The sequence below is a fragment of the Oryctolagus cuniculus genome, chromosome 5, assembly GCF_964237555.1.
Source record: "Oryctolagus cuniculus chromosome 5, mOryCun1.1, whole genome shotgun sequence".
Taxonomy (NCBI): Eukaryota; Metazoa; Chordata; class Mammalia; order Lagomorpha; family Leporidae; genus Oryctolagus; species Oryctolagus cuniculus.
In genome coordinates, this window is record NC_091436.1 from 82867272 (window position 1) to 82892101 (window position 24830).

The 24830-nt window shown below is 44.0% G+C and overlaps 2 protein-coding genes and 1 long non-coding RNA gene across 7 annotated transcripts in view; 2 read left to right on the top strand and 1 right to left on the bottom strand.

Annotated features, from left to right (window-relative positions):
- MDN1 (midasin AAA ATPase 1) overlaps positions 1-14509 on the top strand; it is a 175544-nt gene extending 161035 nt beyond the window's left edge. Inside the window, exons 91-102 of the mRNA XM_008263214.4 lie at positions 1313-1414; positions 2078-2282; positions 3386-3553; positions 4421-4584; positions 5768-5857; positions 6773-6888; positions 7906-8080; positions 9459-9532; positions 9644-9758; positions 10943-11006; positions 12451-12593; positions 13186-14509. Of these exons, the coding sequence (XP_008261436.2) occupies positions 1313-1414; positions 2078-2282; positions 3386-3553; positions 4421-4584; positions 5768-5857; positions 6773-6888; positions 7906-8080; positions 9459-9532; positions 9644-9758; positions 10943-11006; positions 12451-12593; positions 13186-13374 (1605 nt within the window). The 3' untranslated portion in view covers positions 13375-14509. The remainder of the gene's footprint in view (positions 1-1312; positions 1415-2077; positions 2283-3385; positions 3554-4420; positions 4585-5767; positions 5858-6772; positions 6889-7905; positions 8081-9458; positions 9533-9643; positions 9759-10942; positions 11007-12450; positions 12594-13185) is intronic.
- Positions 8720-19483, bottom strand: LOC103349813 (uncharacterized). Of its 4 annotated transcripts, XR_011388619.1 has the most exons (5): positions 19250-19483; positions 18815-19056; positions 13226-13368; positions 9436-9721; positions 8720-8892 (listed from the first exon to the last, which is right to left on the bottom strand). It is a non-coding gene; the product is annotated as an uncharacterized lncRNA (long non-coding RNA). The 4 variants fall into 4 exon arrangements; XR_011388620.1 differs by lacking the exon at positions 13226-13368 and having other exon boundaries at positions 18815-18917; positions 19250-19382; XR_007923227.2 differs by lacking the exon at positions 19250-19483 and having other exon boundaries at positions 12735-13368; positions 18815-19039.
- On the top strand, positions 18742-20697 carry LYRM2 (LYR motif containing 2). 2 transcript variants are annotated; one of them, XM_002714581.5, is made up of 3 exons: positions 18742-18840; positions 19389-19529; positions 20219-20697. In XM_002714581.5, the coding sequence occupies exons 1-3, from the start codon at positions 18796-18798 to the stop codon at positions 20297-20299; spliced, it is 267 nt and encodes an 88-aa protein (XP_002714627.1). In that variant the 5' UTR covers positions 18742-18795; the 3' UTR covers positions 20300-20697. The 2 variants fall into 2 exon arrangements, with proteins under 2 accessions (XP_002714627.1, XP_069929884.1); XM_070073783.1 differs by having other exon boundaries at positions 18775-18882.
- The last annotated feature ends 4133 nt before the right edge of the window (positions 20698-24830 follow it).

Consider the following 24830-nt stretch of genomic DNA (forward strand, 5'->3'; position numbering starts at 1 on the left):
ATATATATGTATTATGTGTATATAAATAAATATGTGCATATATATATATACACACACACACATATATAGCAAATGTCTTCATTTTGCCTTTTTTCTTTTCAAGATTTATTTATTTATTTGAAAGGCAGAAGCTACAGAGGGAGAAGCTTAAAAAAAGATTTATTTGAAAGGCAGAGAGAGAGCAAGATATCTTCGATCAGCTGGTTCACTTCCCAAATGGCTGCAACAGCTGGGGCTGGGACAGGTCAAAGCCAAGAGTCTAGTAGTACGCCATCGGGTGGCAGGAACCCAAGTACTTGGATCATTATCTGCTGCGTCACAGGGTGCACATTATCAGGAAGCTGGATCATAAGCAAAGGCAGGAGTTGACCCCTGTCACTCTTATATTGGATGTGGGTATCCCAGATTCTGGCTTATACCATTGTGCCACTACACCCACCGCTAGGCTATATTAAAGTGATGATATATGCTTAATAAGAAAAAGTGCTTAGCCTTGTAGTTCTCAGTGGGAGAGTCAAGTTCATGTTTTTTAGCTCCCAAGGAAAGAAAGGTGGCCCATGGACTGCCCACAGCACAGTGCTGCTCACAGTGCCTTCCTTTGCCTTGCTCCTCCCTAGGCCTCTAAATATGCTCATTTATAAAGCAGGGCACTTCTTGTATTCCTCGACTAGTCATGATGTGTTCTGATGTGGTCTCAGTCTAAGTTGTGAGCATGCTTTGGGAAGAACATTGAGTGCCAGAGGGCCTGCTAGTTGCAGTGGTGATACTGGGAAAACTCTGCAGCCTCTGAGCTCCAGTTTTGTGATCAATAACAACAGTTGTTTATACTGCTTAAACAGCCCTGCCCTCATCGTTCCTCAGGCGCCCATTAGGAACTAAGTATTTTCCTTACCTCAGCAAGCCCTACGAGAGAACTGATGCTCTTCTTGTTATCTTCTCCATTTTCTGTTGGAGGAAAATAAAACTCAAGTTATATAACAGCCTTAAGAGTGTACAGCCGGTTGATGATGATGCCTGGTTTGTAATGGAGGTCTGTTCTGCCTTTGGAATAAGACCTAAACAGTCAGTCCTTGAGGCAAGAACTAGTCAGCTTTGCAAGGAAAAGATACCTGAGAGGGTATCAGGTCTTGATGCTTCTCTTCCTGCCAGCAGGTAAGAGCTCAGTCACGGCTGAGTTCCAGGCAAACAGGCCTAAGGCTGTAACTCTGAGATGAGCACAGTGGAGACTGCAGTTTAGTGCTCAGTACAGCTTAGTAACTGGTGATGGTCACAGCCTCTTCCTTCTCATTTTCTTATGTCTTGAATTTCCTAGGAACATGGGAGTGGAGCTGCAGATGCAAACCAGGCAGAAGGCCACGAGTCCAACTTCATTGCGCGGCTGGCTTCCCAGAAACACACCAGGAAAAACACACAGGTTTCTCTCTCTCTCCATTTGAACTCGGTTTGTTGCCTACATGTCAAAAAAGATGATAGAAATGTGGTTGTTAAAAAACAAAGCCACACTCCTAGCCTTTCCTGTAGGTAGCCTTGGTGAGCAGCCCAGGACTGTGGGGTTTCCCCAGAGAAATCCACCTCTGGGGTTCATTGCTGTGGAACTGAGAGTCAGGTGCTGTGTGCTGCACCACCAGTCTTATTCTTCTCATGATTTTTTTTTTTAATTTTCAAAAATTAGGTTTTCTTAATGGGGTATAATTTGTGTACATGAAATAGTGCTGAAAAGCAGTCTCCTAAATGAGCCTATGTGCTATCCCTGTCCCCAAGCCACCCAAGGGACCTTCCCCAGAGCAATTGGGTGTTGTCTATTTTATCTTCTCTCAGCTGTTTTCTTCATGTGGAACATCTGTGGACATGTGTGTATGTACATGTGTTTCCTTGCTTCTGTGACTTTATTTCAGATACAAAAGTATATCACAGACATGGTTCTGTTTAAGCTTATAGAAGCCCCGTTCTTTTTAGTAGCTGCATTGAATTCCATTCTTGTGTGGGTGTACCCCTTTTACCTAATATGTGCCTTGTTTTGAGTCTTTCTGTCATTACAGATATAGTGCTGTAGTGAATTTCCTCATATCTCCCACAGAGCTTTAAGAGGAGACCTGGGCAGGCTGACAATGAACGTTCCATGGGTGATCACAATGAGCGGGTGCACAAGAGGCTGAGGACTGTGGATACGGACAGCCCCGCCGCTGAGCAGGGGTCAGCTCAGCCCGAGGCCCAGGTGGAGGATGCAGATGCATTTGAGCACATTAAACAAGGCAGCGACACATACGACACACAGACCTATGGTACGGTGAGGGCAAGGCTTCTTCAGCTCACCAAGCTCTGGGAACTCGGGCCGTGCAGCTCTTAGTACAGATTCCTGTTAGCCGGCACAAGGGATGGCCTTTAAAATTGTTTTGTCTCTAGTAAGAAAAATAGGATAAATCAGATGATTTCTATAATGCAGAAATGCAGCTTGTTTTGGGTATAGGGGGATCCCTGGTCTAGTATAAATTCTCGGGGTTGCTGGGTTCAGTGTCAGCTTTTGAAATACCCTTACTAACAACTGCCCACTTTCAAACTGAACTCAGGGTGTCTTCATAATGGACATTTTGTCAGTTCTAGGTAGTCCCTGCACTGACAGGAACTGTGAAATTTTGAAATACGTGTTTTCTGCACAAGTGAGAAAGGGAGGGAAAAAGTCTTGGTATGAGAAGATAAGTAGTCAGTCTAGTTTTTCCTTTTATGACTTCTCTTTACTTCATTCATATGTAAACTAGTATTGACAATATCTACCTGTGATGATAGCACAAAAATGATGGCTCTGCAGTAGGCTACTTTTTTCTCTGTCCCTTCTAGCAAAAATAAAGTAGTAGTAATAATAAATACCATGTGCTGAGCTTTTGCCTTGAGCCTTCGATTTATGTTGATGGAATTCCTCAAATAATCCTCCAAACTAAGATCTTTCCATTGTAGAGGTGAGCACAGTGAGGTCAGAGGCATTTAAGAACTTATCAGAGATCACAGTGCTGGGATTCCCATGTTGGTCTTTCTGTGCCCTGTTTTATACTCTTACTCAACTCTGAAGAAACTAATTTACCCACAGGTTAGTAATATAGGATGCTGTTTATTTTGGTCCATCTTCTGGTCATAGCAATAAAAACCCATCAACCCCCCTATTTCTGTGGTTACATGGATAGTTATACCACATCCTAACTTCTGTAGGAAGTAGAGAACAGTTACATCTGTAGTGTAGACAAGTGTCTAAGCCACATTGCTGGTCAGTGGCAGAACCAGCATGAACAGAATTTTGAACACTAGGAAAGATAGAAACCATTGACAGATCACTGCTTTGTTCTGGAAAAACCTAAGCTTTCTTTGGGTGTGCGCACACATTCATTTCTGGCAGATGTGGCCAGCAAGGAGCAGCAACAGACTGCAAAAGACTCGGGGCAGGATCAGGAAGAGGAGATACAGGATACCCTTATGGACACAGAGGAACAGGAGGAGCTCAAGGCAGCAGATACGGAGCAGCTAAAGCCAGAGGAAGTCAAGTCCAGGACCACAGCAACCTCCGGTGAGTCTTGTGTTTGAACACATCCCTTATAAGCTCTCTGACGTAGAGCAGTCAGTTCTCTTGTACTGTTGTCTAGCCTGTTCCACGTCCTAACTCATGGCCTTGCTGAGTCATCCGCCTATAATTGATTATCTTTTGGTTGGAAGCAGAAAGGTGGAGGAATAGAGGAGTGGCAGGATATCCTGGAAGTTTGAATTTCCAACAAAATCCCATCTGTCTTTAAAATGGGTAGAAGAAATTAGATTAGTACACATTTTCCACAGTTGTGATGAGAAACTATATTTTTTTATTTTGGAAATGTTTTTCAGTTTTATAGAAGTGTAGCATAAAGTGCTATAAAATACTAAGAGATGGAATGAGAAAAATGCATGTGAGGAGATAGCCAGTTTCCATATCAGGGCTAAAAAAGCTCTGTTACAAGGCAGTTCATTTTTAAAAGAGAGCACATACATTCAGCAAATTAAAAAGTAACTATCAGCAGTGGATTAAATGCAAATTAAAAAAAATTGCCAAATGCAAAGCCCTTTGTTTTGTCTCTGTCCTTAGGAGTGTTAAACACTGTTGATTCCTGGCAAATGGAACAGTGGCTTTCTTTTAGTTTTTATTTTTATCAAAATTCTAAGTGCACGTAGTATAAGATTTACAAGACTTAAGATAAACTACAGTTCCAGAACAGCCACCTTCAACATCAGAGTGCAGAGGAGGTGAAATAAGGGAGTTTGAATTGGCCGTGATTGTTGGAGAGAGAAAAACATGTCAAGGAATGAATGAGTGGATGAGTGAAGCTTCATTCACTGTTAGGCTTGATGCTGAAGCTTAGCCTTGATGCTGATACTGTGACAAAACTCTGTCCTTACATGAAACTAGGCTTTGAAGAAATGGAAATGGAGACACAAACAGTTAAAACAGAGGAAGATCAAGACCCCAGGACAGACAGATCCCACAAAGAGACAGAGAATGAGAAACCAGAGAGGAGCCGAGATTCAACCATTCATACAGCCCATCAGTTCCTCATGGACCCGATTTTCCAGGTACTGAACCTCTCACAAATTCCTGCTTTAGTTATTGACAAAATGGTTGGGCACTGTGGCACAGTGGGGCAGGCCATCATGTAGGATAAATACATCTCATGTAGTAGTGCCTAGGATCAAGTCACACCTCCACTTCCTATCCAGCTTCCTGATGTGCACCATGGGAGGTAGCAGGTGATGGTTCAGGTACTGGGTCCCTATTGTCCATGTGGGAGACTCAGATTGAGTCTGGGCTCCTTGCTTCAGTCTAGCCTAAGCCTGGCTGTTACCAGCATTTGGGGAGTAAATCAGCAGATGGATGATTTCTCTATCACTCTGCTTTCCAAATAAATTAAAAGGTAATTGACAAAATGGAATTTTACATTGCTTAAAAATTTTTGTCTTTAGAAATCTTTTTTTCAAAGATTTATTTATTGTTTGTAACTTGACTTTCAGAGACAGAGGTCTTCCTTCCGTTAGTTAACTCTCTAGGTGGCTGCAACAGCCAGTGCTGGGGCAAGGCTGAAGCCAGGAGCTTCTTCTAGGTCTCTCACATAGATGGTAGGGGCCCAAGTACTTGAGCCATTCGATTCCAACATTGCAAGTGGTGGCTTTACCTGCTAGGTAAAATGCTGGCCCCTATCTTTAAAACTTACGGAACATCTGGTTGTTTTGGAATATCAAGTCCTTATCAAAATTTTTAGGAGCACTATTGGTGTGACGGGTGTTCTTTAAGCAGATGACACCCCTCCAGCAGTTAGTGCCAGGTCACAGTGCCCTGACCTGTCCTGCTCTCATGTCTGGTTCTTCTTACCATCTTTATGTAAGGAGCCTTCAGGACAACTGGTGAAATAACAAGAACTTGGGCTTACTGTGTGCATTTAGGAAGAGTTGACAACTGAATTTTTTATCCTAGTAGTTTGACCTGTGGCAATACAGATTAATCAGACATTTTCATTACTGTGTTTTGTCTGCTGTGGTGGAGTTATAAATTTTAAATGTTTCCTTTACCCATGCTATCTCTAAGATGGGAAGCAGAAGAATGATTGTCTGCGGTCATCACATTGCGCCATTCAGTTTGCTTCTGTTATGAGTCTCGGCCGTGAAGTATATACTTTGAGTTCGTGCTGTAGGGAGGAGGCAGCCAGTGAAAAGTTGGTGATCTCAACCTGGCTACCTCTTACCTGTGGGTTTTTCTTCTCAGCCCTTTTTAAAAGATGTCAGTGAGCTAAGAGAGGAGCTGGAGAGACAACTGGAAACGTGGCAGCCACACGAATCTGGAAACCCAGAAGAAGTAAGTCACAGGCTTTTCCTTAAAACTGTTTGATTTTTGTTGGTAAGATACAACAACTTAATAGGTTCTTAGCTCCAATTACTTCGTAAAAGGGACTGAGCACATGGAGAATATAATTGGAATCCTGAAGCCTAAGTATGTGCAGTGCTCGGTGCCTGCTTTGCCACTAGATTTAGCTAGCTGATGAAAGTGGAGGGAAACAGATGTGTTTAACTCTTCTAGCTTCTGTTGCTGGCTCTGTAACGTGTGATTGGAAAAACTGGGCAAAAGTGTGTGCCATGCCATCCTGAGAACAGACCATGTGGACCACTGCTGGCTGACTTAATGTGGCAGTATAGATTTACCAGGGGTTTCATTTTTAATGCCTTTGCATACTTGTTTGTGTGTACACTCTGTATTGATTATCATCATTCCCACCTTATGTATGTACTGAGTGTTGTGTCATAGTTGGCAAACACGTCATGGGACTTTGTGTCCCAGGACATGAGCACACATCTGAATGAATTAACCCTAGGGATTTGCCCTTGTCACTGTCACTTTTGAAACAAGACTTTTAAGAGCCCACAAATCAATGGCTATACTTGCTTCCATCTGGATTCCTTCTGTACTTACCTCTGCCTCTTCTTGGTGGGTAGACTTTACCCCTTGTGATTGATTTGAATAGGTGTTGATTTGGTTGCGAATTCCAATAATGACCTGCTTCATTGTCTCAGACTTTTTCACTTGGAACTGTGGGTTATGGCTTTAGGGAAGACATTCAGAATCATGAACCAGCAGCTTGCTGAGCACAGCTCTCAGGTGCTTCTGTTGAGAAGGCTTGGGCCCGTTTTCTGTTGCTTTGCTTCAGACTTTTGACCTCTGTAATGATGTGTGACTGGCTCTGACATTCAAAGGGTAATTTATATCTTGTCACAGGAGAAGACTGCAGCTGAGATGTGGCAGAGTTACCTGGTCTTAACTGCACCTCTTTCACAACAGTTATGTGAACAGCTTCGTCTCATATTAGAGCCTACCCAGGCAGCCAAACTCAAGTAAGTCTAACCCATTAGAAGTCTTTGTATGCCTGGAAAAGATGGCAGTGCACTGATTCTGTTGAGCTTTGCACCTAACCATTTATGGTGCTGGCTTCTAGGTTGCCACTTTTGCCACAGAGGCACCAATGTGGTATTCCTTACTCTACTTTCCTGTTTATTTCTACCACAGAAGGTGTTGGGGGTGTGTGTGCTACTCACCTTGATACCTGTTGTTACTCTTTTGCTGTAGGTGTTACTTATGTCTTTAAGATTTATCTATTTATTTGAAAATGGCTGCAACGGCCAGAGCTGCACCAATCTGAAGGCAGGAGCCTCCTCCGGGTCCCCAACATGGGCGCGGGGGCACAAGGACCTGGGCCATCCTCCACTGCCTTCCCAGGCCACAGCAGAGAGCTGGATCAGAAGTGGAGCAGCTGGGACTCAAACCAGCCCCACAGGGATGCCGGCACTACAGGCACCGGCCCCACATATGTCTTTGCAATGATAGGTCCAAATCATAGATATAGAACAGAAAAGAAAGACTGTAAGGCCTCATATTCAATGCAGTATTTTTAAAAAGTAATGTTTGTGGAAGAAGCTAAATTTTTTTAAAAGTTTATTTGAAAGGCAGAGAGAGAGAGGTCTTCATCTGATGGTTCATTCCCCAATTGGCCGCAACAACCGGAGCTGTGCCAATCCAAAGCCAGGAGCTTCTTCTGGTTCTCCCACATGGGTACAGGGGCCCAAGGACTTTGGGCCATCTTTTACTGGATCGGAAGTGGAGCAGCCGGGTTTTGAACTGGTGCCCACATGGTAACCCACAGCGCCGGCCCCGGAAGAATATAATTATTGCCTTGTATATGTCCAGTGTTTTTGGCTAGTGGTCAAGAAGAAATGTTTAGTCCTCAGTTAAGTAACACCTTGTTGTGGCAGGTTCCTGGTTATTTGGGATTGCTGGTTTTTGTCCTTGAAGAGAATTCTCAGGGATGGCCAGTTGGTAACTAATCTGTGTTGCTGTTGGGGCAAATTCAATAGAGGAGACTACCGAACTGGGAAGCGGCTGAACATGCGGAAGGTCATTCCATACATCGCTAGTCAGTTTCGGAAAGACAAGATTTGGCTTCGGAGGACCAAGCCCAGTAAACGTCAGTATCAGATTTGTTTGGCTATCGATGACTCTTCTAGTATGGTAGACAACCATACCAAGCAGGTAAGCAGAAGTGGATGGCAGTTTGATGAAAATTACCAACAAGCCACATTCTGTGAGCCACCCAAAGGTTTTAAATATGATCTGGCAAAAAGCCGTTTTGAAATTCCAGCTAACCTGTTCTGAGAATGTGGGAAGCATGTGAGAAGACCTAAGATTCAAAGGGTTCAGAAGGGCACTTTCAACACATCTTAAATATAGGTCTTTAAGTCATTTTATTAGATAACCCAGCCAAGGCAATTGCAGGTGAGACTTAAAAAAATTTGCCTGCTATAGATTTACTAAATTTCAAGTTGATAACATTGTATGCCCCACAAATGATGGTATAAATATCCAAATGGCCATTGGCAGAAAAGCAGTTCCCCACTTCTGGTTATAAAAATACCTACCTCATACTAAGAGTTGTGAAGATTAAATGAAGTAAGGTGCGTAGAACATGAAGCTTAGTGGTGCTTACACTAATTTAAATTCTAAGATTATGCTGTCATTCAAGCGGGTGGTAATGAAATATTTTTATAGAGTTCTCCAGTTTGATTTTACTACAAACGGATGAGTTTTAAGTTTGTTTTTAAAATCTGTTACCCATAAAACATTACTTTTTACAGTCTTCCCCAACCCCACCAAAAGGAAAAACAATGCATATTTAGGGAGCATTATTTCTGAAGATCACTTTTATTAGATGGTAGCTACAACAGACCATTCCTACCAGTGTCATGGGTTCTGGCTTTTGTAGATGCTAGGCAGGACCTCAGGCCACCACTGCCTCTGGGTTGATTGTAAATACAATAGCCTCTGTGGTGCTATTCACTTGTGCTCTGTATAAAAAAAGAAAATTGTTTAAATTACTATTTAAGTTACATAAGTTTCATGTATTTCATATGTACAGATTTAGGAACATAGTGATACTATCCTCCCTCCCTCCCATATCCTCCCATTCTTAATTTTTACAGAGATCTACTTTCAGTTTACTTAATGATTGTAAGGCTAACCCTACCCTAAATAAGAGTTCAACAAATAGTATGAAGAAAAAAAATACTGTTCTTCAACAGAAGAGACAAGGCTGTAAACAATCATTGAATCTCAAAATGTCTATTTCACTCCAGTATATTACATTTTAGGTACTCTATTAGTTACCCCTCATCAGGGAAAACATATCTATCTATCTCTTTGGGACTAGCTTATTTTAAGTATAATAGTTTCCAGTTGCATCCATTTTGTTGCAAAGACAGTATTTCATTTTTATTTTACAGCTGAGCAGTATTCCATAGTATAAATACCATAACAAAAAAACATTTTTTGTGGGGATGTCGATGGAGAAGATCGACAGGCATTAGGTTAGAGGATTTCTGATTTCTTACCTCCTTAACTTTGTATTTCATAGCTTGCATTTGAATCGTTGGCTGTGATTGGAAATGCTCTCACCCTCCTGGAAGTGGGTCAGGTTGCAGTGTGCAGGTAAGGCTGGCTTTTTAACCTCACTGGGAAAATCCTTTTCAAACATTGTTTTGTTGTTCTGATCATACAACAAAAAATAATTCCAACTGTACTGGGTTTTTGTCTCCCAAGTTTTGGAGAGTCTGTCAAGCTGTTACATCCCTTCCATGAGCAGTTCAGTGATTACTCTGGCTCCCAGATCCTACGGCTCTGCAAATTCCAACAAAAGAAAACCAAGATTGCTCAGGTATTGTGAGGTCATCAAACGTCTTCTCTATTTTTTTTTTTTAATTATTTATTTGAAAGGCAGAGTTAGAAGACCTCGCTCTTGCTCTGCCTCTATCTGCTGCTTCACTCGCCAGCTGGCGGCAATGGCCAGAGCTATGCAGATCCGAAGCCAGGAGCTTCTTCCGGGTCCCCCAAGTGGGTGCAGGGGCCCAAGGACTTGGGCCAACTTCTTCTTTCCCAGGCCATAGCAGAGAGCTGGATCAGAAGTGGAGCAATCAGGACTCGAGCCGGCGCCCATACAGACTACAGGCATTGGCTTTACCCACTGTGCCACAGCACTGGCCCCGTTCTCTAGTTATTCTTAAATTGGAATTGGAGAGGTGTAATTTTTAGAAAGCCCCCAGCCCCCAATATGGTACTAGGACAAGTAAAGTTTGCAACAGAACAGTGCCAGGCCTCAACCTGTTTACCACTAGAATGGAAGCCTCCTTGGCATCCTCTAAATCAAGATGTGATACTTTTTCTCAGTTCCTTAAACATCACTGGACTTGGCACCAGTGGTTTTTCTGGCTTCCTATGTTTTGAGTGGTGTAGAACATTTTTGCAAAAGCAACTCATCCCCAGTACCCTTATTAAATGGGTCAAGTTTGTTCCTGCTGTAATTTAGCCTTCTTTCTTTAGGTCACACTAGACAGTTTCTGCTTTCTTTTGTTCAGGTTTTGTTTGTTTGTTTGTTTAAGGTTAGTTGTATTTGAAGGACAGAGCAACATGACAAAAGGGAAAGACTTAGAGAAAAAGACACTCTGTCTGATGGTTCACTCCCCAAATTACCACAACAGCCAGGCTGAGCCAAGCTGAAGCCAGTAACCTGGCACTCCATATGGGTCACCAGCTTTGCAGGTGGCAGCTTAACCTGCTGTGCCACAATGCCAGACCATCCGTTTTCTTGAAAGAAGTCAGCTGTAGTAATTGACTTCATCTTTCCTGGGGAAGCATTTCTTTTCTTTTGGGATGCCTTGCAGAGAGAAGAGCCAGTGACACCTGCCTTGTCTATCCTTGAGAATACCTGGATCCCTAGGTGTCCACCCTCTTCTACTACAGGTGGTCAGAAGGGACAGTTTGATTTCCCATTGTCACAGAGACTGACGTTACTTCTGAGGTCTATGGGTAGAGAGTTTAGATTTCTAATTGTGTCTGGTTTAGTTCCTAGAATCTGTGGCCAACATGTTTGCAGCCGCCCAGCAGTTCTCACAAAGCACCAGTCCAGGTAAGCTGCATTATCTCCCCTTTTCAGGTTCCTTGCTTTATCTCAGTGTCCCCATTGCATGACATGTAAGGGAGGGCAACAGGCATCAATGAAATTTTTTACTCAATCATTTGCTCAGAATTTTTTTTTTTTTTTGACAGGCAGAGTGGACAGAGAGAGAGAGAGAGACAGAGAGAAAGGTCTTCCTTTGCCGTTGGTTCACCCTCCAATGGCCACCGCGGCCGGCATACCGCACTGATCCAAAACCAGGAGCTTCTCCTGGTCTCCCATGGGGTGCAGGGCCCAAGCACTTGGGCTATCCTCCACTGCACTCCCAGACCACAGCAGAGAGCTGGCCTGGAAGAGGGGCAACTGGGACAGAATCTGTCTGGCATGCTGACCGGGACTGGAACCCGGTGTGCCGGCGCCGCAGGTGGAGGATTAGCCTAGTGAGCCGTGGCGCAGGCCTCAGAAATTTCTATTGGAACCTATCTAGACCCTAATTAATGGTGTATATTTAGTTGATAAATTGAGTTCAGAGTTGTGGGGGGCAAAAAAGGACTAAGGTGTGAAATTAATATAAGACTGCTACATGGGGCGGGCGCCGGGTTCTAGTCCCGGTTGCTCTCCCAGGCCACAGAAGAGGAGCAGTGGAGGATGGCCCAGGTGCTTGGGCCCCTGCACCCGCATGGCCCTGGCTTCGGATTGGCGCAGCGCCAGCCGTGGCGGCCATTTGGGGAGTGAACCAACAAAAGGAAGACTTTTCTCTCTAACTCTACCTGTCAAATAAAATATTATGTAGCAGTCTTGTGTTTTCTTTTGTTATTTAAAAAAAAAAAGAGGACATAATTCAAAAAACAGCTTAAACAATTGCTGTTGCTTTGGGGTTTGAAACACACCAACTGTTTGTATAGCCCTTTCCAAAATCTCAAGCCTGGCTGTATCATGGAGAAACTTGGAAGTAAGCCAATCACACCTTTCAGCACTTGCTAAACTTCCAACAAAGCCAGCCTGCCCCCAGCACTATTATTATCTTGAGCTCATTTAATTAAGGACCCCTTCTGTCTATGCCGAGACTTAGTTTCAGAGATCTGGTATGTGTATATATATATATAACTTATATAAGGTGAACAAATTTCATGTATTTCATATATATACAAATTTAGGAACATAGTGATACTTCCCACCCAATTCTTCCTCCTCCTCAATTGTTTCTTTTAATGTTTGCAATGACATACCTTCAGTTTATTTTATGATCATAAGCTTAATCAACAATGGAAAGGAAAAAAAAATCACTGGTCTTCAACAGTAGAGATCATCAGATCTGAAAATGTCAATTTTGGTCATATACATTACTTTTTTTGTACTCTGGTTTTAATACTTTAGGCCATTTGTCGTAGCTCAGGTGGTTTTGAATTTTTGACAGTGGGTTTCCATTTTATTCCCTTCATCATGTGTTCTGCAGAAATTGCACAACTCCTTCTGATAGTCTCTGATGGACGAGGCCTTTTCCTTGAAGGCAAGGAAAGAGTCCTGGCGGCAGTGCGGGCCGCTCAGAATGCCAACATCTTTGTCATTTTTGTTGTATTGGACAATCCCAGCTCTCGGGTAAGTGATTACTAAAAAGCCACATTTTCTTGAGATAAAGGGATTCCTTTTAGTTTATTGTGTCTGAAATATGGCCTGGATGGTGTTCCAGCATATTGAGAACTAGCATTCGCTGTGGTCTGAGACTGAGAAAATACTTACCAAGTGCCTAGCAAAATCTTGACAATAAGGTGGGAGATTTTTTACTGTGTCTTCAGAACCATTCTCTGGGTCATAACTTCCCTATGAATGGCCATAATTGGCCCTGAGCACTTTGAAATCAGAGACAAGCCCCTTTCCTAGCAGCGAGCATCAGCCAGCTTAGTGAATATGCTCTATATGGGAGGCATTGTCTCTGCAGGCCACTTCAAGTCCTTGATGGCAGCATGAAGATTCAGTGGGAATTATTCCAGGCAGAGAATGGCAACACTATTGTAGGAAAGCACATTTTCTATTCTATTCTCTTCTTCCCTTCTCCTGGAAGGAGTGCTCAAAAAAAGGCCTGCCTCTGACTTAGGTATAAGACATAAAACTTGTCAACAAAAAGATCATAGAAGAGCTAAACAAATATGCTGATTGAGTTTTCCTTTCTCTGTTAATGTCTTGTTGACAGGATTCTATTTTGGACATTAAAGTACCAATATTTAAAGGACCTGGAGAGATGCCTGAAATCCGATCCTACATGGAGGAGTTCCCATTCCCGTTCTATATCATTCTTCGAGATGTGAATGCGCTTCCTGAGACTCTCAGTGATGCCCTCAGGCAGTGGTTTGAGTTGGTGACAGCCTCTGACCACCTATAGAACAGAAAGAGTGGTCTAGAGTGAGACTATGTACATATTTAAACTACACAATGTCACACTTCGTGCCCAGATGCTTCCGTTTGGACAACTGTTTCTGAACGCAAAGCTCCAGAATGCGATATTCTTTTGTCTTAGATCTAATTTATAAAAATTTATCCAACAGCTACAAAAAATTGTGCTGCAATCTATGTTTTTATTATACAGTATGATCTCAGAGCTTAGTTTTTGGACTCACACTCTTGCCTGGGCTAAGTTTCTTACAACAAACCTGTGGCAGTGAAGGAGCAGCAGGTGTCACTCTGAGAATTGAGACAGAGCTGCCCTCCCTATGTTAGCAGCCTTGGCCAGAGGAGAGGCCACACTGTGGCACTGCCTGCTTTCCCTCATAGGGGCGCTTGCCTCTATGAGCTCTGCCTTGCCAAACCCACCCAGAACTACTTATTGTGAAAGGAACTGCCTTCTCCTTGAGGACAGGAAATGTGTGCTGTGTGTGAACTCATAAAGCAACCAGGCATTATGGGACTTCAAGCAATCAGCAAAATGAACCTTGGGCCATGTGAATACAAAGTGGCTGTTCTGTGTCCTTTACTTTTGCTGCTGCAAGAGACTATGCAATGATGGAGAAATGGCTTTCTCTTTATTTCATCCTCTCAGTGCCATGGTCCCTATTGTTGTAGTAATTTATTTCTTTAGTTCGTTTTAACAGTTAAGGAGAAAATACCATTCCTCCCACTGCTTTTAAGCTGGACTGAGTCTGTCTGTCTTTGGAAAAGAAATGCTGTGTCCACAAGAACTAAGCAGCTCCAACCCCAGCCCCTAGTCAAAGGCAGTTTTTAAGTTGGCCAGAAAGCAGTGCTTGAATACTTGAAACCATGTGTCGTGTTCTATTTAATATCCTGTCAGATGTTCTTTTGTAGGCAACATGCCATGATGTGTTCATCTGTCCCCTCGTCTGTTTCCAAGTTACACTGTGAAACGCGCCACCCTTTTGAGGTGGTCGTCAAAGGCAAATTGTTGTTTAACGAAATGTCCTAAAGCATGTACCCGAAGTTACAGCACCATTATTTTTTAATTCTAAAAAGCTATGCAGCTTATATTCTGAAAACTATTAAAACATATACCCCTGTTGGTGTAATTTGTGACTATGCTTACTGGAATACAGCAAAGGCATACCTGGGTTGAGCTGGTAAGGGCTTATTTCTCACTGGTGTTCCTGTCCACTCTGATGCAGAGAAAAGGGAGATTTGGAGGAACACTGCGATGCCTCACAGAGACTCTGCTACACAATGACCTATCATCTTGCCTCCATTCACATTTCCTTAGTGCCGCTTAGTAGGGAAAGACAGCAACGTCATGACAATGAAGCAGTCTGTTGTGTCTTTAATCAGCAGGTCTATATCTAGGATATAGTTACTTCCCAACTGGTATCCCCAGAATGATTCTCTCGGCCCTGAGATATTTCATGGGGTCTTAAAGAGTAGGAATTCCAGTAAGCAGGTACTCTACAGTGCCATTTTCAACTGGTGGGGGGTCCCTGGTACAGGGTAAGACGTACAACATACCTGAGTCACTTACTGGGCTCTAGGCTGCACTAGGGCTTGCAGGGATGGAACTAAATCAGCCTCCATGTTAATGCCAGCTGCTGACATTGTGTCCTTCCTCCATCCCCAACGACCCAGTCTCCTCAGCCAGATAAGCTCTGACATTTAAGGAATGGGCAGCAGAGTACAAGTGCTCTGTCAGGTTTTCCTTCTTTCTTTGGACAACTTTCACCATCTCATGGTCTCAACCATCATCTAAGCAAAAGGCCTGCCCCCAAAAAATCTATTCAAGGATCAAACAAGGCTCCGTTTTGGCAGTCTCAATTCTGTTCAAATGTCTAAAACACTACTAGATGCCAGACTCTTCAATATATCATGTTCAAATATGACACTGAATTCTCCCTTCCCAAACCTGCTTTCCAGTATTCCCCGTCCACACGGACCACCTTTCACAGCCACTCTTTATAAACTTGGATCTCAGCCTATACAGCCACCTTACTTTCCTTTCTCTCCATCCAAACCCAAGTCAAATTAGTTATTGTGTCTGCTCTATTGGACATCTATCCTCTCCTAACCTGACTACTTCAATAACATTTGATTAGTCCTGTATTTTACCTTGTTTCACTTCATCCTGCTCACAAATAGAATCTCTCCAGCTGAAGACTAAGCTCCCTCTGGTGAGGCAGGTACTGTGCAAACTACTGCCTGTGACCTGAGGATCTTCCTGATCCTCCCTTCCCTTCCAGCTACCCTTCATTATCTGAAAAGATCACAGCAAACCAGAGTTCCTGGAATCTGCCAGTGTTCCATGAGTTGATGGAAGTTCTCTTAGCTACTCTGCCTGACAAACCTAGCTTAGATAAGCCCTCCATGAAGAATGAGCTTCCAGGATATAATAAACCTTGCCATTTTTTTCTAAGTGCTACATTGGCCTTATGAGTCCGAGGACAGGGAAGATATATGGCTCAAGACGCTATTACCTGTGTCTAGCACAAGTTTCTGGATAAGAGGAGAAAATAATGTAAAAATCTGTCCTCACATACTAACACATAGATCCAATGCATCAAAATCTCAGTAAAGACCCTAAGATGGGGGCTGGTGCTGTGGCACAGCGGGTTAATGCCATGGTCTGGGAAAGCAGTAGAAGATGGCCTAAGTCCCTGGGTGTGGGGAGCAACTCGGACTAGACTAAGTTACTGGAATTAAGACTTATTCTATGCATCTGCTCTCCCACAATATGGCGCTGAGAAGGGAGTAACAACTCCCTTCTCAAATTGCCTTCAAATTGCCTCTCGCCAATTTGATTGACTGAGCTGCAGGAGCTGATCTTGCTCCGGATTGGAGGAGAGCAGCGTACTCGGTGTGTGGGTAGCAGAGTTGGGATTGGTGGAAGAGGACTATAAAGGAGGAGAGAGACAACATGCACCAGGAACATCTATCTGAAGGAACACCTGTGCAGCCCCCAAGAGAGCCGGCCGGCGGTGTGCCGCTCCCCCGCGGAAGTGGGGAAAGTGGCTAGGGGGAACCGCCCTTCCACGGAGGTGGAAGGGACGGTAGCCAACCCGGGAAGAACCAGCAGCAAACCCGGGAAGGGCCGAGCAGACAAAAGAGCAGCGCAGGGTCCTGTGTTGTTCCTCCACGAAGACGGGGAGCGACACCTGGGCCCCTACACCCATGGGGGAGACCCGGAAGAAGCTCCTGGCTTCGGATCAGTGCAGCTCTGGCCGTTGTGGCCAAAAGGGGAGTGAACCATCGGATGGAAGACCCCTCTCCCTTTCCCTCTCCCTCTCCCTCTCCCTCTCTCCCTCTCTCCCTCTCTCCCTCTCCCCTTCTCCCCCTCTCCCCCAGCCTCTCTGCCTCTCCTCTGTATAACTCTTTCAAATAAAAAAAATTTTTTTTAAAAGACCCTAATATGATTGAGAAGAAAGTAACCTGCAAACATTTCTAAAGGTCACACACACCAGTAATAGCAGATTCTGAGAAGCATCTACACAGAGTCCTTTAACATACAAAATATACTTGCGGGGACATCAGATTCCAGTCAGTCCTAGTGCATGTTTGAGTGACCCTCCACCCCTCCCAAATGCTTCAATAAAGCACTTTGGCCTCAAAAAAAGGGTAACATTTACTACAAGATGAAACAGTCCTGAACACATTTTATCCTGACTCTAAAATAATTTGCCACATGGCCAGCGCCGCGGCTCACTAAGCTAATCCTCCGCCTGCGGCGCCGGCACACCGGGCTCTAGTCCCGGTCGGGGTGCTGGATTCTGTCCCGGTTGCCCCTCTTCCAGGCCAGCTCTCTGCTGTGGCCCGGGAGTGCAGTGGAGGATGGCCCAAGTGCTTGGGCCCTGCACCCGCATGGAAGACCAGAAGCACCCGGCTCCGGGCTTCCGCCATTGGGGGGTTAACCAACGGACAAGGAAGACTTTTCTGTCTCACTGTCCACTCTGCCTATGAAAATAATAATAATTTGCCACATGGTCGAAAAGGCATCATCAAGCCGGGGGGCAGGGGGGTGGGAAAAACGTCACAGCTTAGCAGCCTGAAAAGGATTTAGATCCACATCATGCTATAAAGCAAATTTTAGATAGAGCAAATACTTTAAAAAAAAAAAAGTTCTGAGTGGAAGATGAAAACCCTCAAAGACAAAAAAAGGAAAATAGAACTGTATAGGAACTTAGCTTCTGTACATATAAATTACCAAAAAAGAAAAAATGTCTGTAGAACAACCCCACATAAAACTTGAATAAAAGTCCTCATCATGGGGCAGTTGCTACGGTGTCATAGGCCAAGCCTCCGCCTGCGGTACCGGCATCCCATACAGATGCCGGGTCACGTCCCTGCTGATCCTCTTCCAATCCAGCTCCGGCCATTGTGGCTTTTGGGGGAGTGAATTAGCAGATGGAAGATCCCTCTCTAACTCTCAAAATCATTAAAAAAAAAAAAAAAAAAAAAAAAGTCCTGATCATAAAGTGACCCAAGTCACAAACAGGCAATTCACAAAAGAATAAGTAACTTGGAAATGGTGAGGGCTATTGAAGTTCACCAGTGCTTAGACCAGTGACCAGTAGTAAACTGTAGCCACTAATCTGTTGCACATTTGAAAAGTTATTGACAATGTGGTCATAGAGACCTGGTCAAGTTCAAAGGAGTTCTGACAGGCCAGGTTCTGCTCTTAGCGCATTACATATGAGGGTACTTCAAAAAGTTCATTGATAATTGAATTAAAAGATGTTTATGTTGCTACAAAAATTTTCAAATCCATACATAATGACAGGGTCTTTAAGAAGCCCAATAAAGGGGCCGGCTCTGTGGTGCAGCTGGTCAACGCCCTGGCCTGAAGCACTGGCGCATCCCACGTGGGCGCCGGTTCGAGACCGGGTGCTCCACTTCCAATCCAGCTCTCTGCTATGGCCTGGGAAAGCAGTGGAAGATGGCCCAAGTCCTTGGGCCCCTGCTGCCATCTGGGAGACCCACAAGAAGCTCCTGGCTCCTGGCTTCAGATCAGGACAGCGGCCGGTGCACCCAATTGGGCAGTGAGGCAGTGGATGGAAGACCTTTCTCTGCCTCTCCTCTTTCTGTGTAACTCTTTCAAATAAATAAATAAATCTTATTTTTAAAAAAGTTCAAGAAAAATAATTATTATGAAAAGAAACTGGATTTAAAATTTTTTTTCCAAAAACTATCTTATAACGATGGGAAAACTAACTCAGGTCAAGACTAGGGAAACTCCAAGCCTTAGACCGCACAGCCGATCTCAGCCGGAACCCTGGGGCTTAGCACTCAGCCAGCGCGCCACCGTCTCCCAGGAAACCGAGGTCGCCCCGCCCCTGCGCACCACCCCCACTTCCGCTCCTGCGCGCTGCAGTCGGCGGACATGGCCGCCTCCCGCTTACCTCCGGCAACGCTAACGCTGAAGCAGGTAGCAGCAGTTCTCTCCAGCCTCCTCGATCACCTTTCTGCGGTGCGAGCGTTCAGATGCTCTTCTCTGCACGCTGGCTGTTAAGGCGACTGCAGTTACCGCGGGGTTCTGACAGCTTTTCTCCAGGCGTGGGAGCGGGGCGGGGGCCGGGAGAGTGTGTGGGCTGCCGGCCGGCCGGCGCTTTATTTCTCAGAGTACCGCCCCGCCCGGTGGCTGCTGAAAAGACCGCCGTGAGACAAGCAAGGTCACGGAAGATCTTGAATAACCGCACGTAGGGAAAGTGCCGATACTGTGATTAAAGCTCCTAAGAGAGCGGCAGCCCCTTTTCTACCTGGTGAACTCATCAGCTTCTGTTTTAAATGTTCTTACAATTAACAAACGAGTAAGCAAAGCGCTCCAATGAACTTACCCCTTTCTTCGGAAAAATTTTTTTCTTTGTCCCTTTCAAAATTGAGGATCTGGAAGTCTGGTTGCAGTTTGGCTTGCTAACGTGGCGCCACCAGGCTGGCGACTGTGCCGTGGTAACTGCCATTTCTCCTCCCGTACAGTTCCTGCGAAGGCAGCAAGTTCTCCTTCTCTACAGAAGGATTTTACGAGCAATCCGGCAAGTACCAGATGATTCTGATCGCAGATACCTGAAGGACTGGGCAAGGGGAGAATTCAAAAGGAACAAAAGTGCCACCCAAGAGGTAAGAACGAGGTAATGGTGCGGGCTACGTAACCCCTGACTCGTTCGTATTTTTTGGCCAAGTTTTTACAAAATTTACCAGTTTTGGAATATGAACAGCCCTAAGATGGTATATTTTGACCTTGCCTTTTAATGTTACTGATTTTCCAAACAAGTACGTTTAAAATTTAAGGTTGTGCATTTACAGTCTGTGGTAGCATCACTTGGCTTCCATGCTGTATTACATTTTAAATATCTATATATTTGGAAAGCTTCTGGCTTTCCTTACATGCAGCATTTCTGAGTCTCATTATCGTTTCTTGATTTTAATAAGTAAAATGGTAGAGCTGTACCTTGTGTAAAAACAGTGCCCAGTGGGGCCAGTGTTGTGGCTGTGCAGCAGGTTAAGCCACCGCTGTGACTTTAGCAGCGTCACGTATCAGAGTGCCCATTTGAGTCCCGGCTGCTCCAGTTCCCAGTCCAACTCTCGGCTGATGTGCCTGGGAAAGCAGAAAAAGATGGCTCAACTGCTTGGGCCCCTGCCACCCATGTGGGAGATGGAGGCTTCTACCTGGCCCAGCCTGGGACACTGTGGCCATTTGGGGAGTGAAACGGTGGTAGAATCTTTGTCTCTCTCTGTGTCACACTGACTTTTAAATACATCTTAAAAAAAAAAAAAAAAAGTGACCAGATTATTACTTTCTTCTACAGGATACAATCCGGATGATGATCACTCAAGGCAATATGCAGCTCAAGGAATTAGAAAAAACACTTGCTTTAGCAAAATCTTAAGTGTAGCACTATTCTGAAGGGTTTTTAGTCTCCATGTGTTTTGCTGAGTTGCGGCTTAACAACAGACAGCTCAAAGCGAAGCTGAACTGTTTGTATGTACAGTCCTTGGGCAAAATATGAGAAGATGGAGCATGGTATGTCAGAGTGGGCCCCTCCTCCCCCAGAAAAAGCCATCAAAATGATTGCCTTAGCACTGAAAAGCAAACCATGAGCTTTAAAAATGTTCCTGGATGTATTAGCAGTTTTCTTTAAGAAGCAAAAAGTACTGCAGCAATTGGCCAGCTAGCACAGAAGGAGATGGTCAACACAATCTTCAAGAAAATGCACATCAAAACCACGGTGTGGGGGTGGGCATTATGGCACAGGCTGTAAAGATTAAATGCTTATTCCATAATGCAGTGCCCAGTTCTAGTCCTGTCTCTGATCAAGCTTACTGCTAATGTGCACCGTGGGAGGCAGCAGATGATGGCTCAGACACTTAGGTCCCTGCCACCCACATGGGAGATGCAGGTGGAGTTCCAGGCAACCGGCTTCCACCTGGCCCAGCCCTGGCTCGAAGGTCTATGAAAACCAGTGGATGGATGATCTGTCTCTCACTGCCCTGTAAATAAATACGCACACACACGATGAGCTAGCCCTTCACTTCCACAACCCCTGTAATTAGAAAGGGCAATAGCATCGGTGAAGATGTGGAGAAATTGGAACTCACTGCCGGTAAGAATGTGAAATGTCTGCAGCCACTTTGGAAAACACTGTTCCTCAAAAGATTAAACAGGAATTGCCATGTTTAGCAATTCTACTCTAAGGTCTGTAACCAGAACAACTGAAAAGCATCAGTAAAAAAAAATTGAACATGAATGTTAATTCACACAGCCAAAAAGTAGAAATGATCAAAATGCTGGCAAACTGCTAAATGGGTAACTTGTGATATATTCATAGAATGAAATGTTGGGGCTGGTGGTGTGGCATAGCGGGTTAAGCTGCTGCCTGCAGTGCCGGCATCCCGTATGGTGCTGGTTCTAGTCCCGGCTCCTCCACTTCTGATCCAGCTCTCTGTTGGTGGCCTGGGAAAGCAGTGGAGGATGGCCCAAGTTGGGAGACCCAGAGGAAGCTCCTGGCTTTGGGTCACCACAGCGCTGGCCATTGTGGCTATCTGGGGTTGAACCAGTGGATAGAAGACTTACCTTTCTGCCTCTAACTCTGCCTTTCAAATTAATTATTAATTTTAAAAAAGAATGAATGTCATTTGGGGTTAAAAAGGAACAAAGAGTGATGACATGCCACACTTGGATGAACCTTGATAACGTTGTTGAAGGAAGTCTGTCAGAAATCACATACGGGGCCTTCGCTGTGACACAGTAGGTTAGTCCTTCACCTGCAGCGGCGGCATCCAGTATGGGTGCTGGTTCTAGTCCCAGCTGCTCCTTCAGTCCAGCTCTCTGCCTGGAAAAGCAGAAGATGGCCCAAGTGCTTGGGCCCCTGCACCCACGTGGGAGACCTGGAAGAAGCTCCTGGCTTCAGAGCGGCCCAGCTCTTGCCATTGAGGCCATTTGGGGAATGAACCAGTGGATGGAAGACCTTTCTGTGTCTCTCTGCCTGTAACTTTACCTTTAAAATAAGTAAAATCTTTAAAAAAAAAAATCACATAAGCCACCAGCATTGTGGCACAAGTAATGCTACTGCTTGCCATATGGGTACTGGTTTGTGTCCCGGTTGCTCCACTTCTGATCTGGCTCCCTGCTAATGGCCCTAGAAAAGTGTTTGGGCCCCTGCTTCCCATTGAGGGAGACCTGGATGAAGCTCCTGGCTTTAGCCTGGCACAGCACTGGCTGTTGGGGCCATCTGGGGAGTGAACCAACAGGTGGACAAGCTCTGTAACTGACTCAGAAGGATGGGAGCATCGGTGGCAGTAGGAGGGAAGGTGGGGTGGGAAGTGTCATGTTCCTAAATCTGTACATGAAATACATGAAATTTTTATACCTTAAGTAAAATTTTTTAAAAAAATCACAAACTATGATTCCATTTCTATGAAATGTAGAGGTGACACAGATTAGTGGTTGCCTGGGACTGTGGTAGTGGAGATTTCTGGGTGATGAACATATCCTAAAATTAGACTTAACAGTGTTGATTACACAACTGTCAATATATTTAAATCCATTGAAGCATCCATTTTAAATGCTTAGTGTGTGACTTAATGTCAATAAAGCTGTTTTATCATTCGATGGACCAGAGCTATATAGACCTTAGGAGATATTCTGGAACTTTCTTGAAGAATCCACAGTGATGCATATTCTTCAGTTATATTATGGCTTGATAGAGGCCTCTCCAAGAGGGTCACCACTACTTCAGATCTTGGTTAGGGATGAGAAAGAAGCTTAATGAACACACTGAAACACTTACCAAAAAGAAGAGGAGACTTTAGACAACTTCCAGATAAAACTTCTGTGGCTAATCTTAGAATCTAGGTGAAAGGGGTTAAAAAAAATCATTAAGGAAGATCCTTGGCACATTAGTACATTAGGGTCTACCCCAGAGGCAGAAAAAAAAATTTGAGGCACACATCAGAGGCACACAACCAAAGCTGATTTCCAGACACTTTTTCAAGACCAAACTCACACGATTAATTTAGTGAAAGTGAAAACTTGTAGAATTTTCTAGAATTGACAGTTCTGTAAACTGAAGTTTGTGTGTGTGACATGCATACAAAAATACAGGCTAATAAAATTTTGAGAGTAAAAATGTCACTCTTATGTATGAAGTGTGTAAGTCAGTGTGTTGTTTGTAGTTGTGTACATGGAGGACCTAAAGAACATTTCTGATGTACATGATGAGATTGTCTGAAAAAGAACCTAATAAACCTAGGGGTTATTCTGTTTTGATTTTTAAAATAGGTCAAACACTGAGAATTGAATTCTTACTTTCCAGAGGCTAATATTAATGTAATGTATGTGCATTTACTTTTATTTGGAAAAAAGTTTACTGTGTTTACTTATATCCTTTGATTATTTCATCTGAATGATAGGCCAAGTCTTGTTTAGCCTGAGAGGTTTATTCAGCAGTTTCTTCTCAGGTACGCAACCGTAGCCATTAAGAAACACATTTTATTCATAATAAAGTGTTCTTTATCAGTATGCTAGATTAGACAAATTTTCTGGGTGTTGCCTATAAGCTGTATTCTGATCTGAATGTTAAGTTTTTGCTTAGCTTATTTTCAGATGTTTGAACTACAATAAAAGGGTTTAAGTACAAAAACTTTGTAGCATTAAGTGGCTAAGGCTATTATATAATGATTAAAAAAAAGAATTATTGAGTTATTTGAAAGGCACAGTTCGGGGGGAGGAGACAGAGCATTTCCATCTACTGATTCACTCCCCAAATGGCCACAATGGCTTGGACTGGGTCAGACTGAAGCCAGGAACCTGGAACTCCACCAAGTTTCCCATGTAGGTGGTGGGGGCCCAAGACTTGGGCCATCCTCTGCTGCTTTCCTAAGTTCATTAGCAGGGAGCTGGGTAGGAAGTGGAGCAGCCAGGACCGGAACTAGTGCTTATGGGATGTCAGCGTTGCAGGCAGTAGCTTAACTCCCTGTATTGCAGCTCTGGCCCCCATATAGCAATTTATATACAATGATTTGATTGTTCCTGTATCATTCTCCCATTTTAAAAATGTGATTGCTGTGGATATGCCTGCATAGAAACAGCTGACTTGCTAACTTAACTCTCTGCTATTTGTATTAGAATCACACCGGCACTGTTAGGAGGCAGAGACCCATACCTCCCTAAATTATCTGTCTTTATGAATATGTAAGGAAAATGCTCTTTAAAACATAGGGAAATATCCCACATCTACTTTGAAAAAGTCAAATTAAGTAGAATAAGGCCCTAAGAGGATCAAAAAGGCTCACTTTGCCAAAATAGAAACGACATAGGCTGTTTCCTTGCTTGAGAAAACGAACTATTAAACAGCATTTAAGGGGGCTGGTGTTGTGGTATAGCAGGCATCCCATGTGGGCGCCAGTTCGAGACCCGGCTGCTCCACTTCCAATCCAGCTTCCTAATGTGGCTGGGGAAGCAGCAGATGATGGCCCAAGTCCTTGGGCCTCTGCACCCACGTGGGAGACCCCAAAGAAGCTCCTGGCACCTGGCACCTGGCACCTGGCTACACATCTGCTCAGCTCCAGCTGTTGTGGCCATTTGGTAAATGAACCAGTGGATAAAGGATCTCTTGATATCTCTTTCTCTCCCTCCCCGCACCCCACCATGTAACTTTGCCTTTCAAATAAATAACTTATTTGAAAAAATAGCATTTCAGTTAATAACCATTAAGTTAAATTATTAAGTCATTCAATAGTCGTGATTGATGCCAGCACCAACAGGCATCTGGGAAAAAAAAGTCATGATTGATTTTGTTTACTGAAAAGTGTATCACTGTATTTTTTAAAAAAGATTTTATTTATTTATTTGAGAGGTAGAGTTACAGACAGTGAGAGGGTGAAACAGAGAGAGACCTTCCATCCGCTGGTTCACTCCTC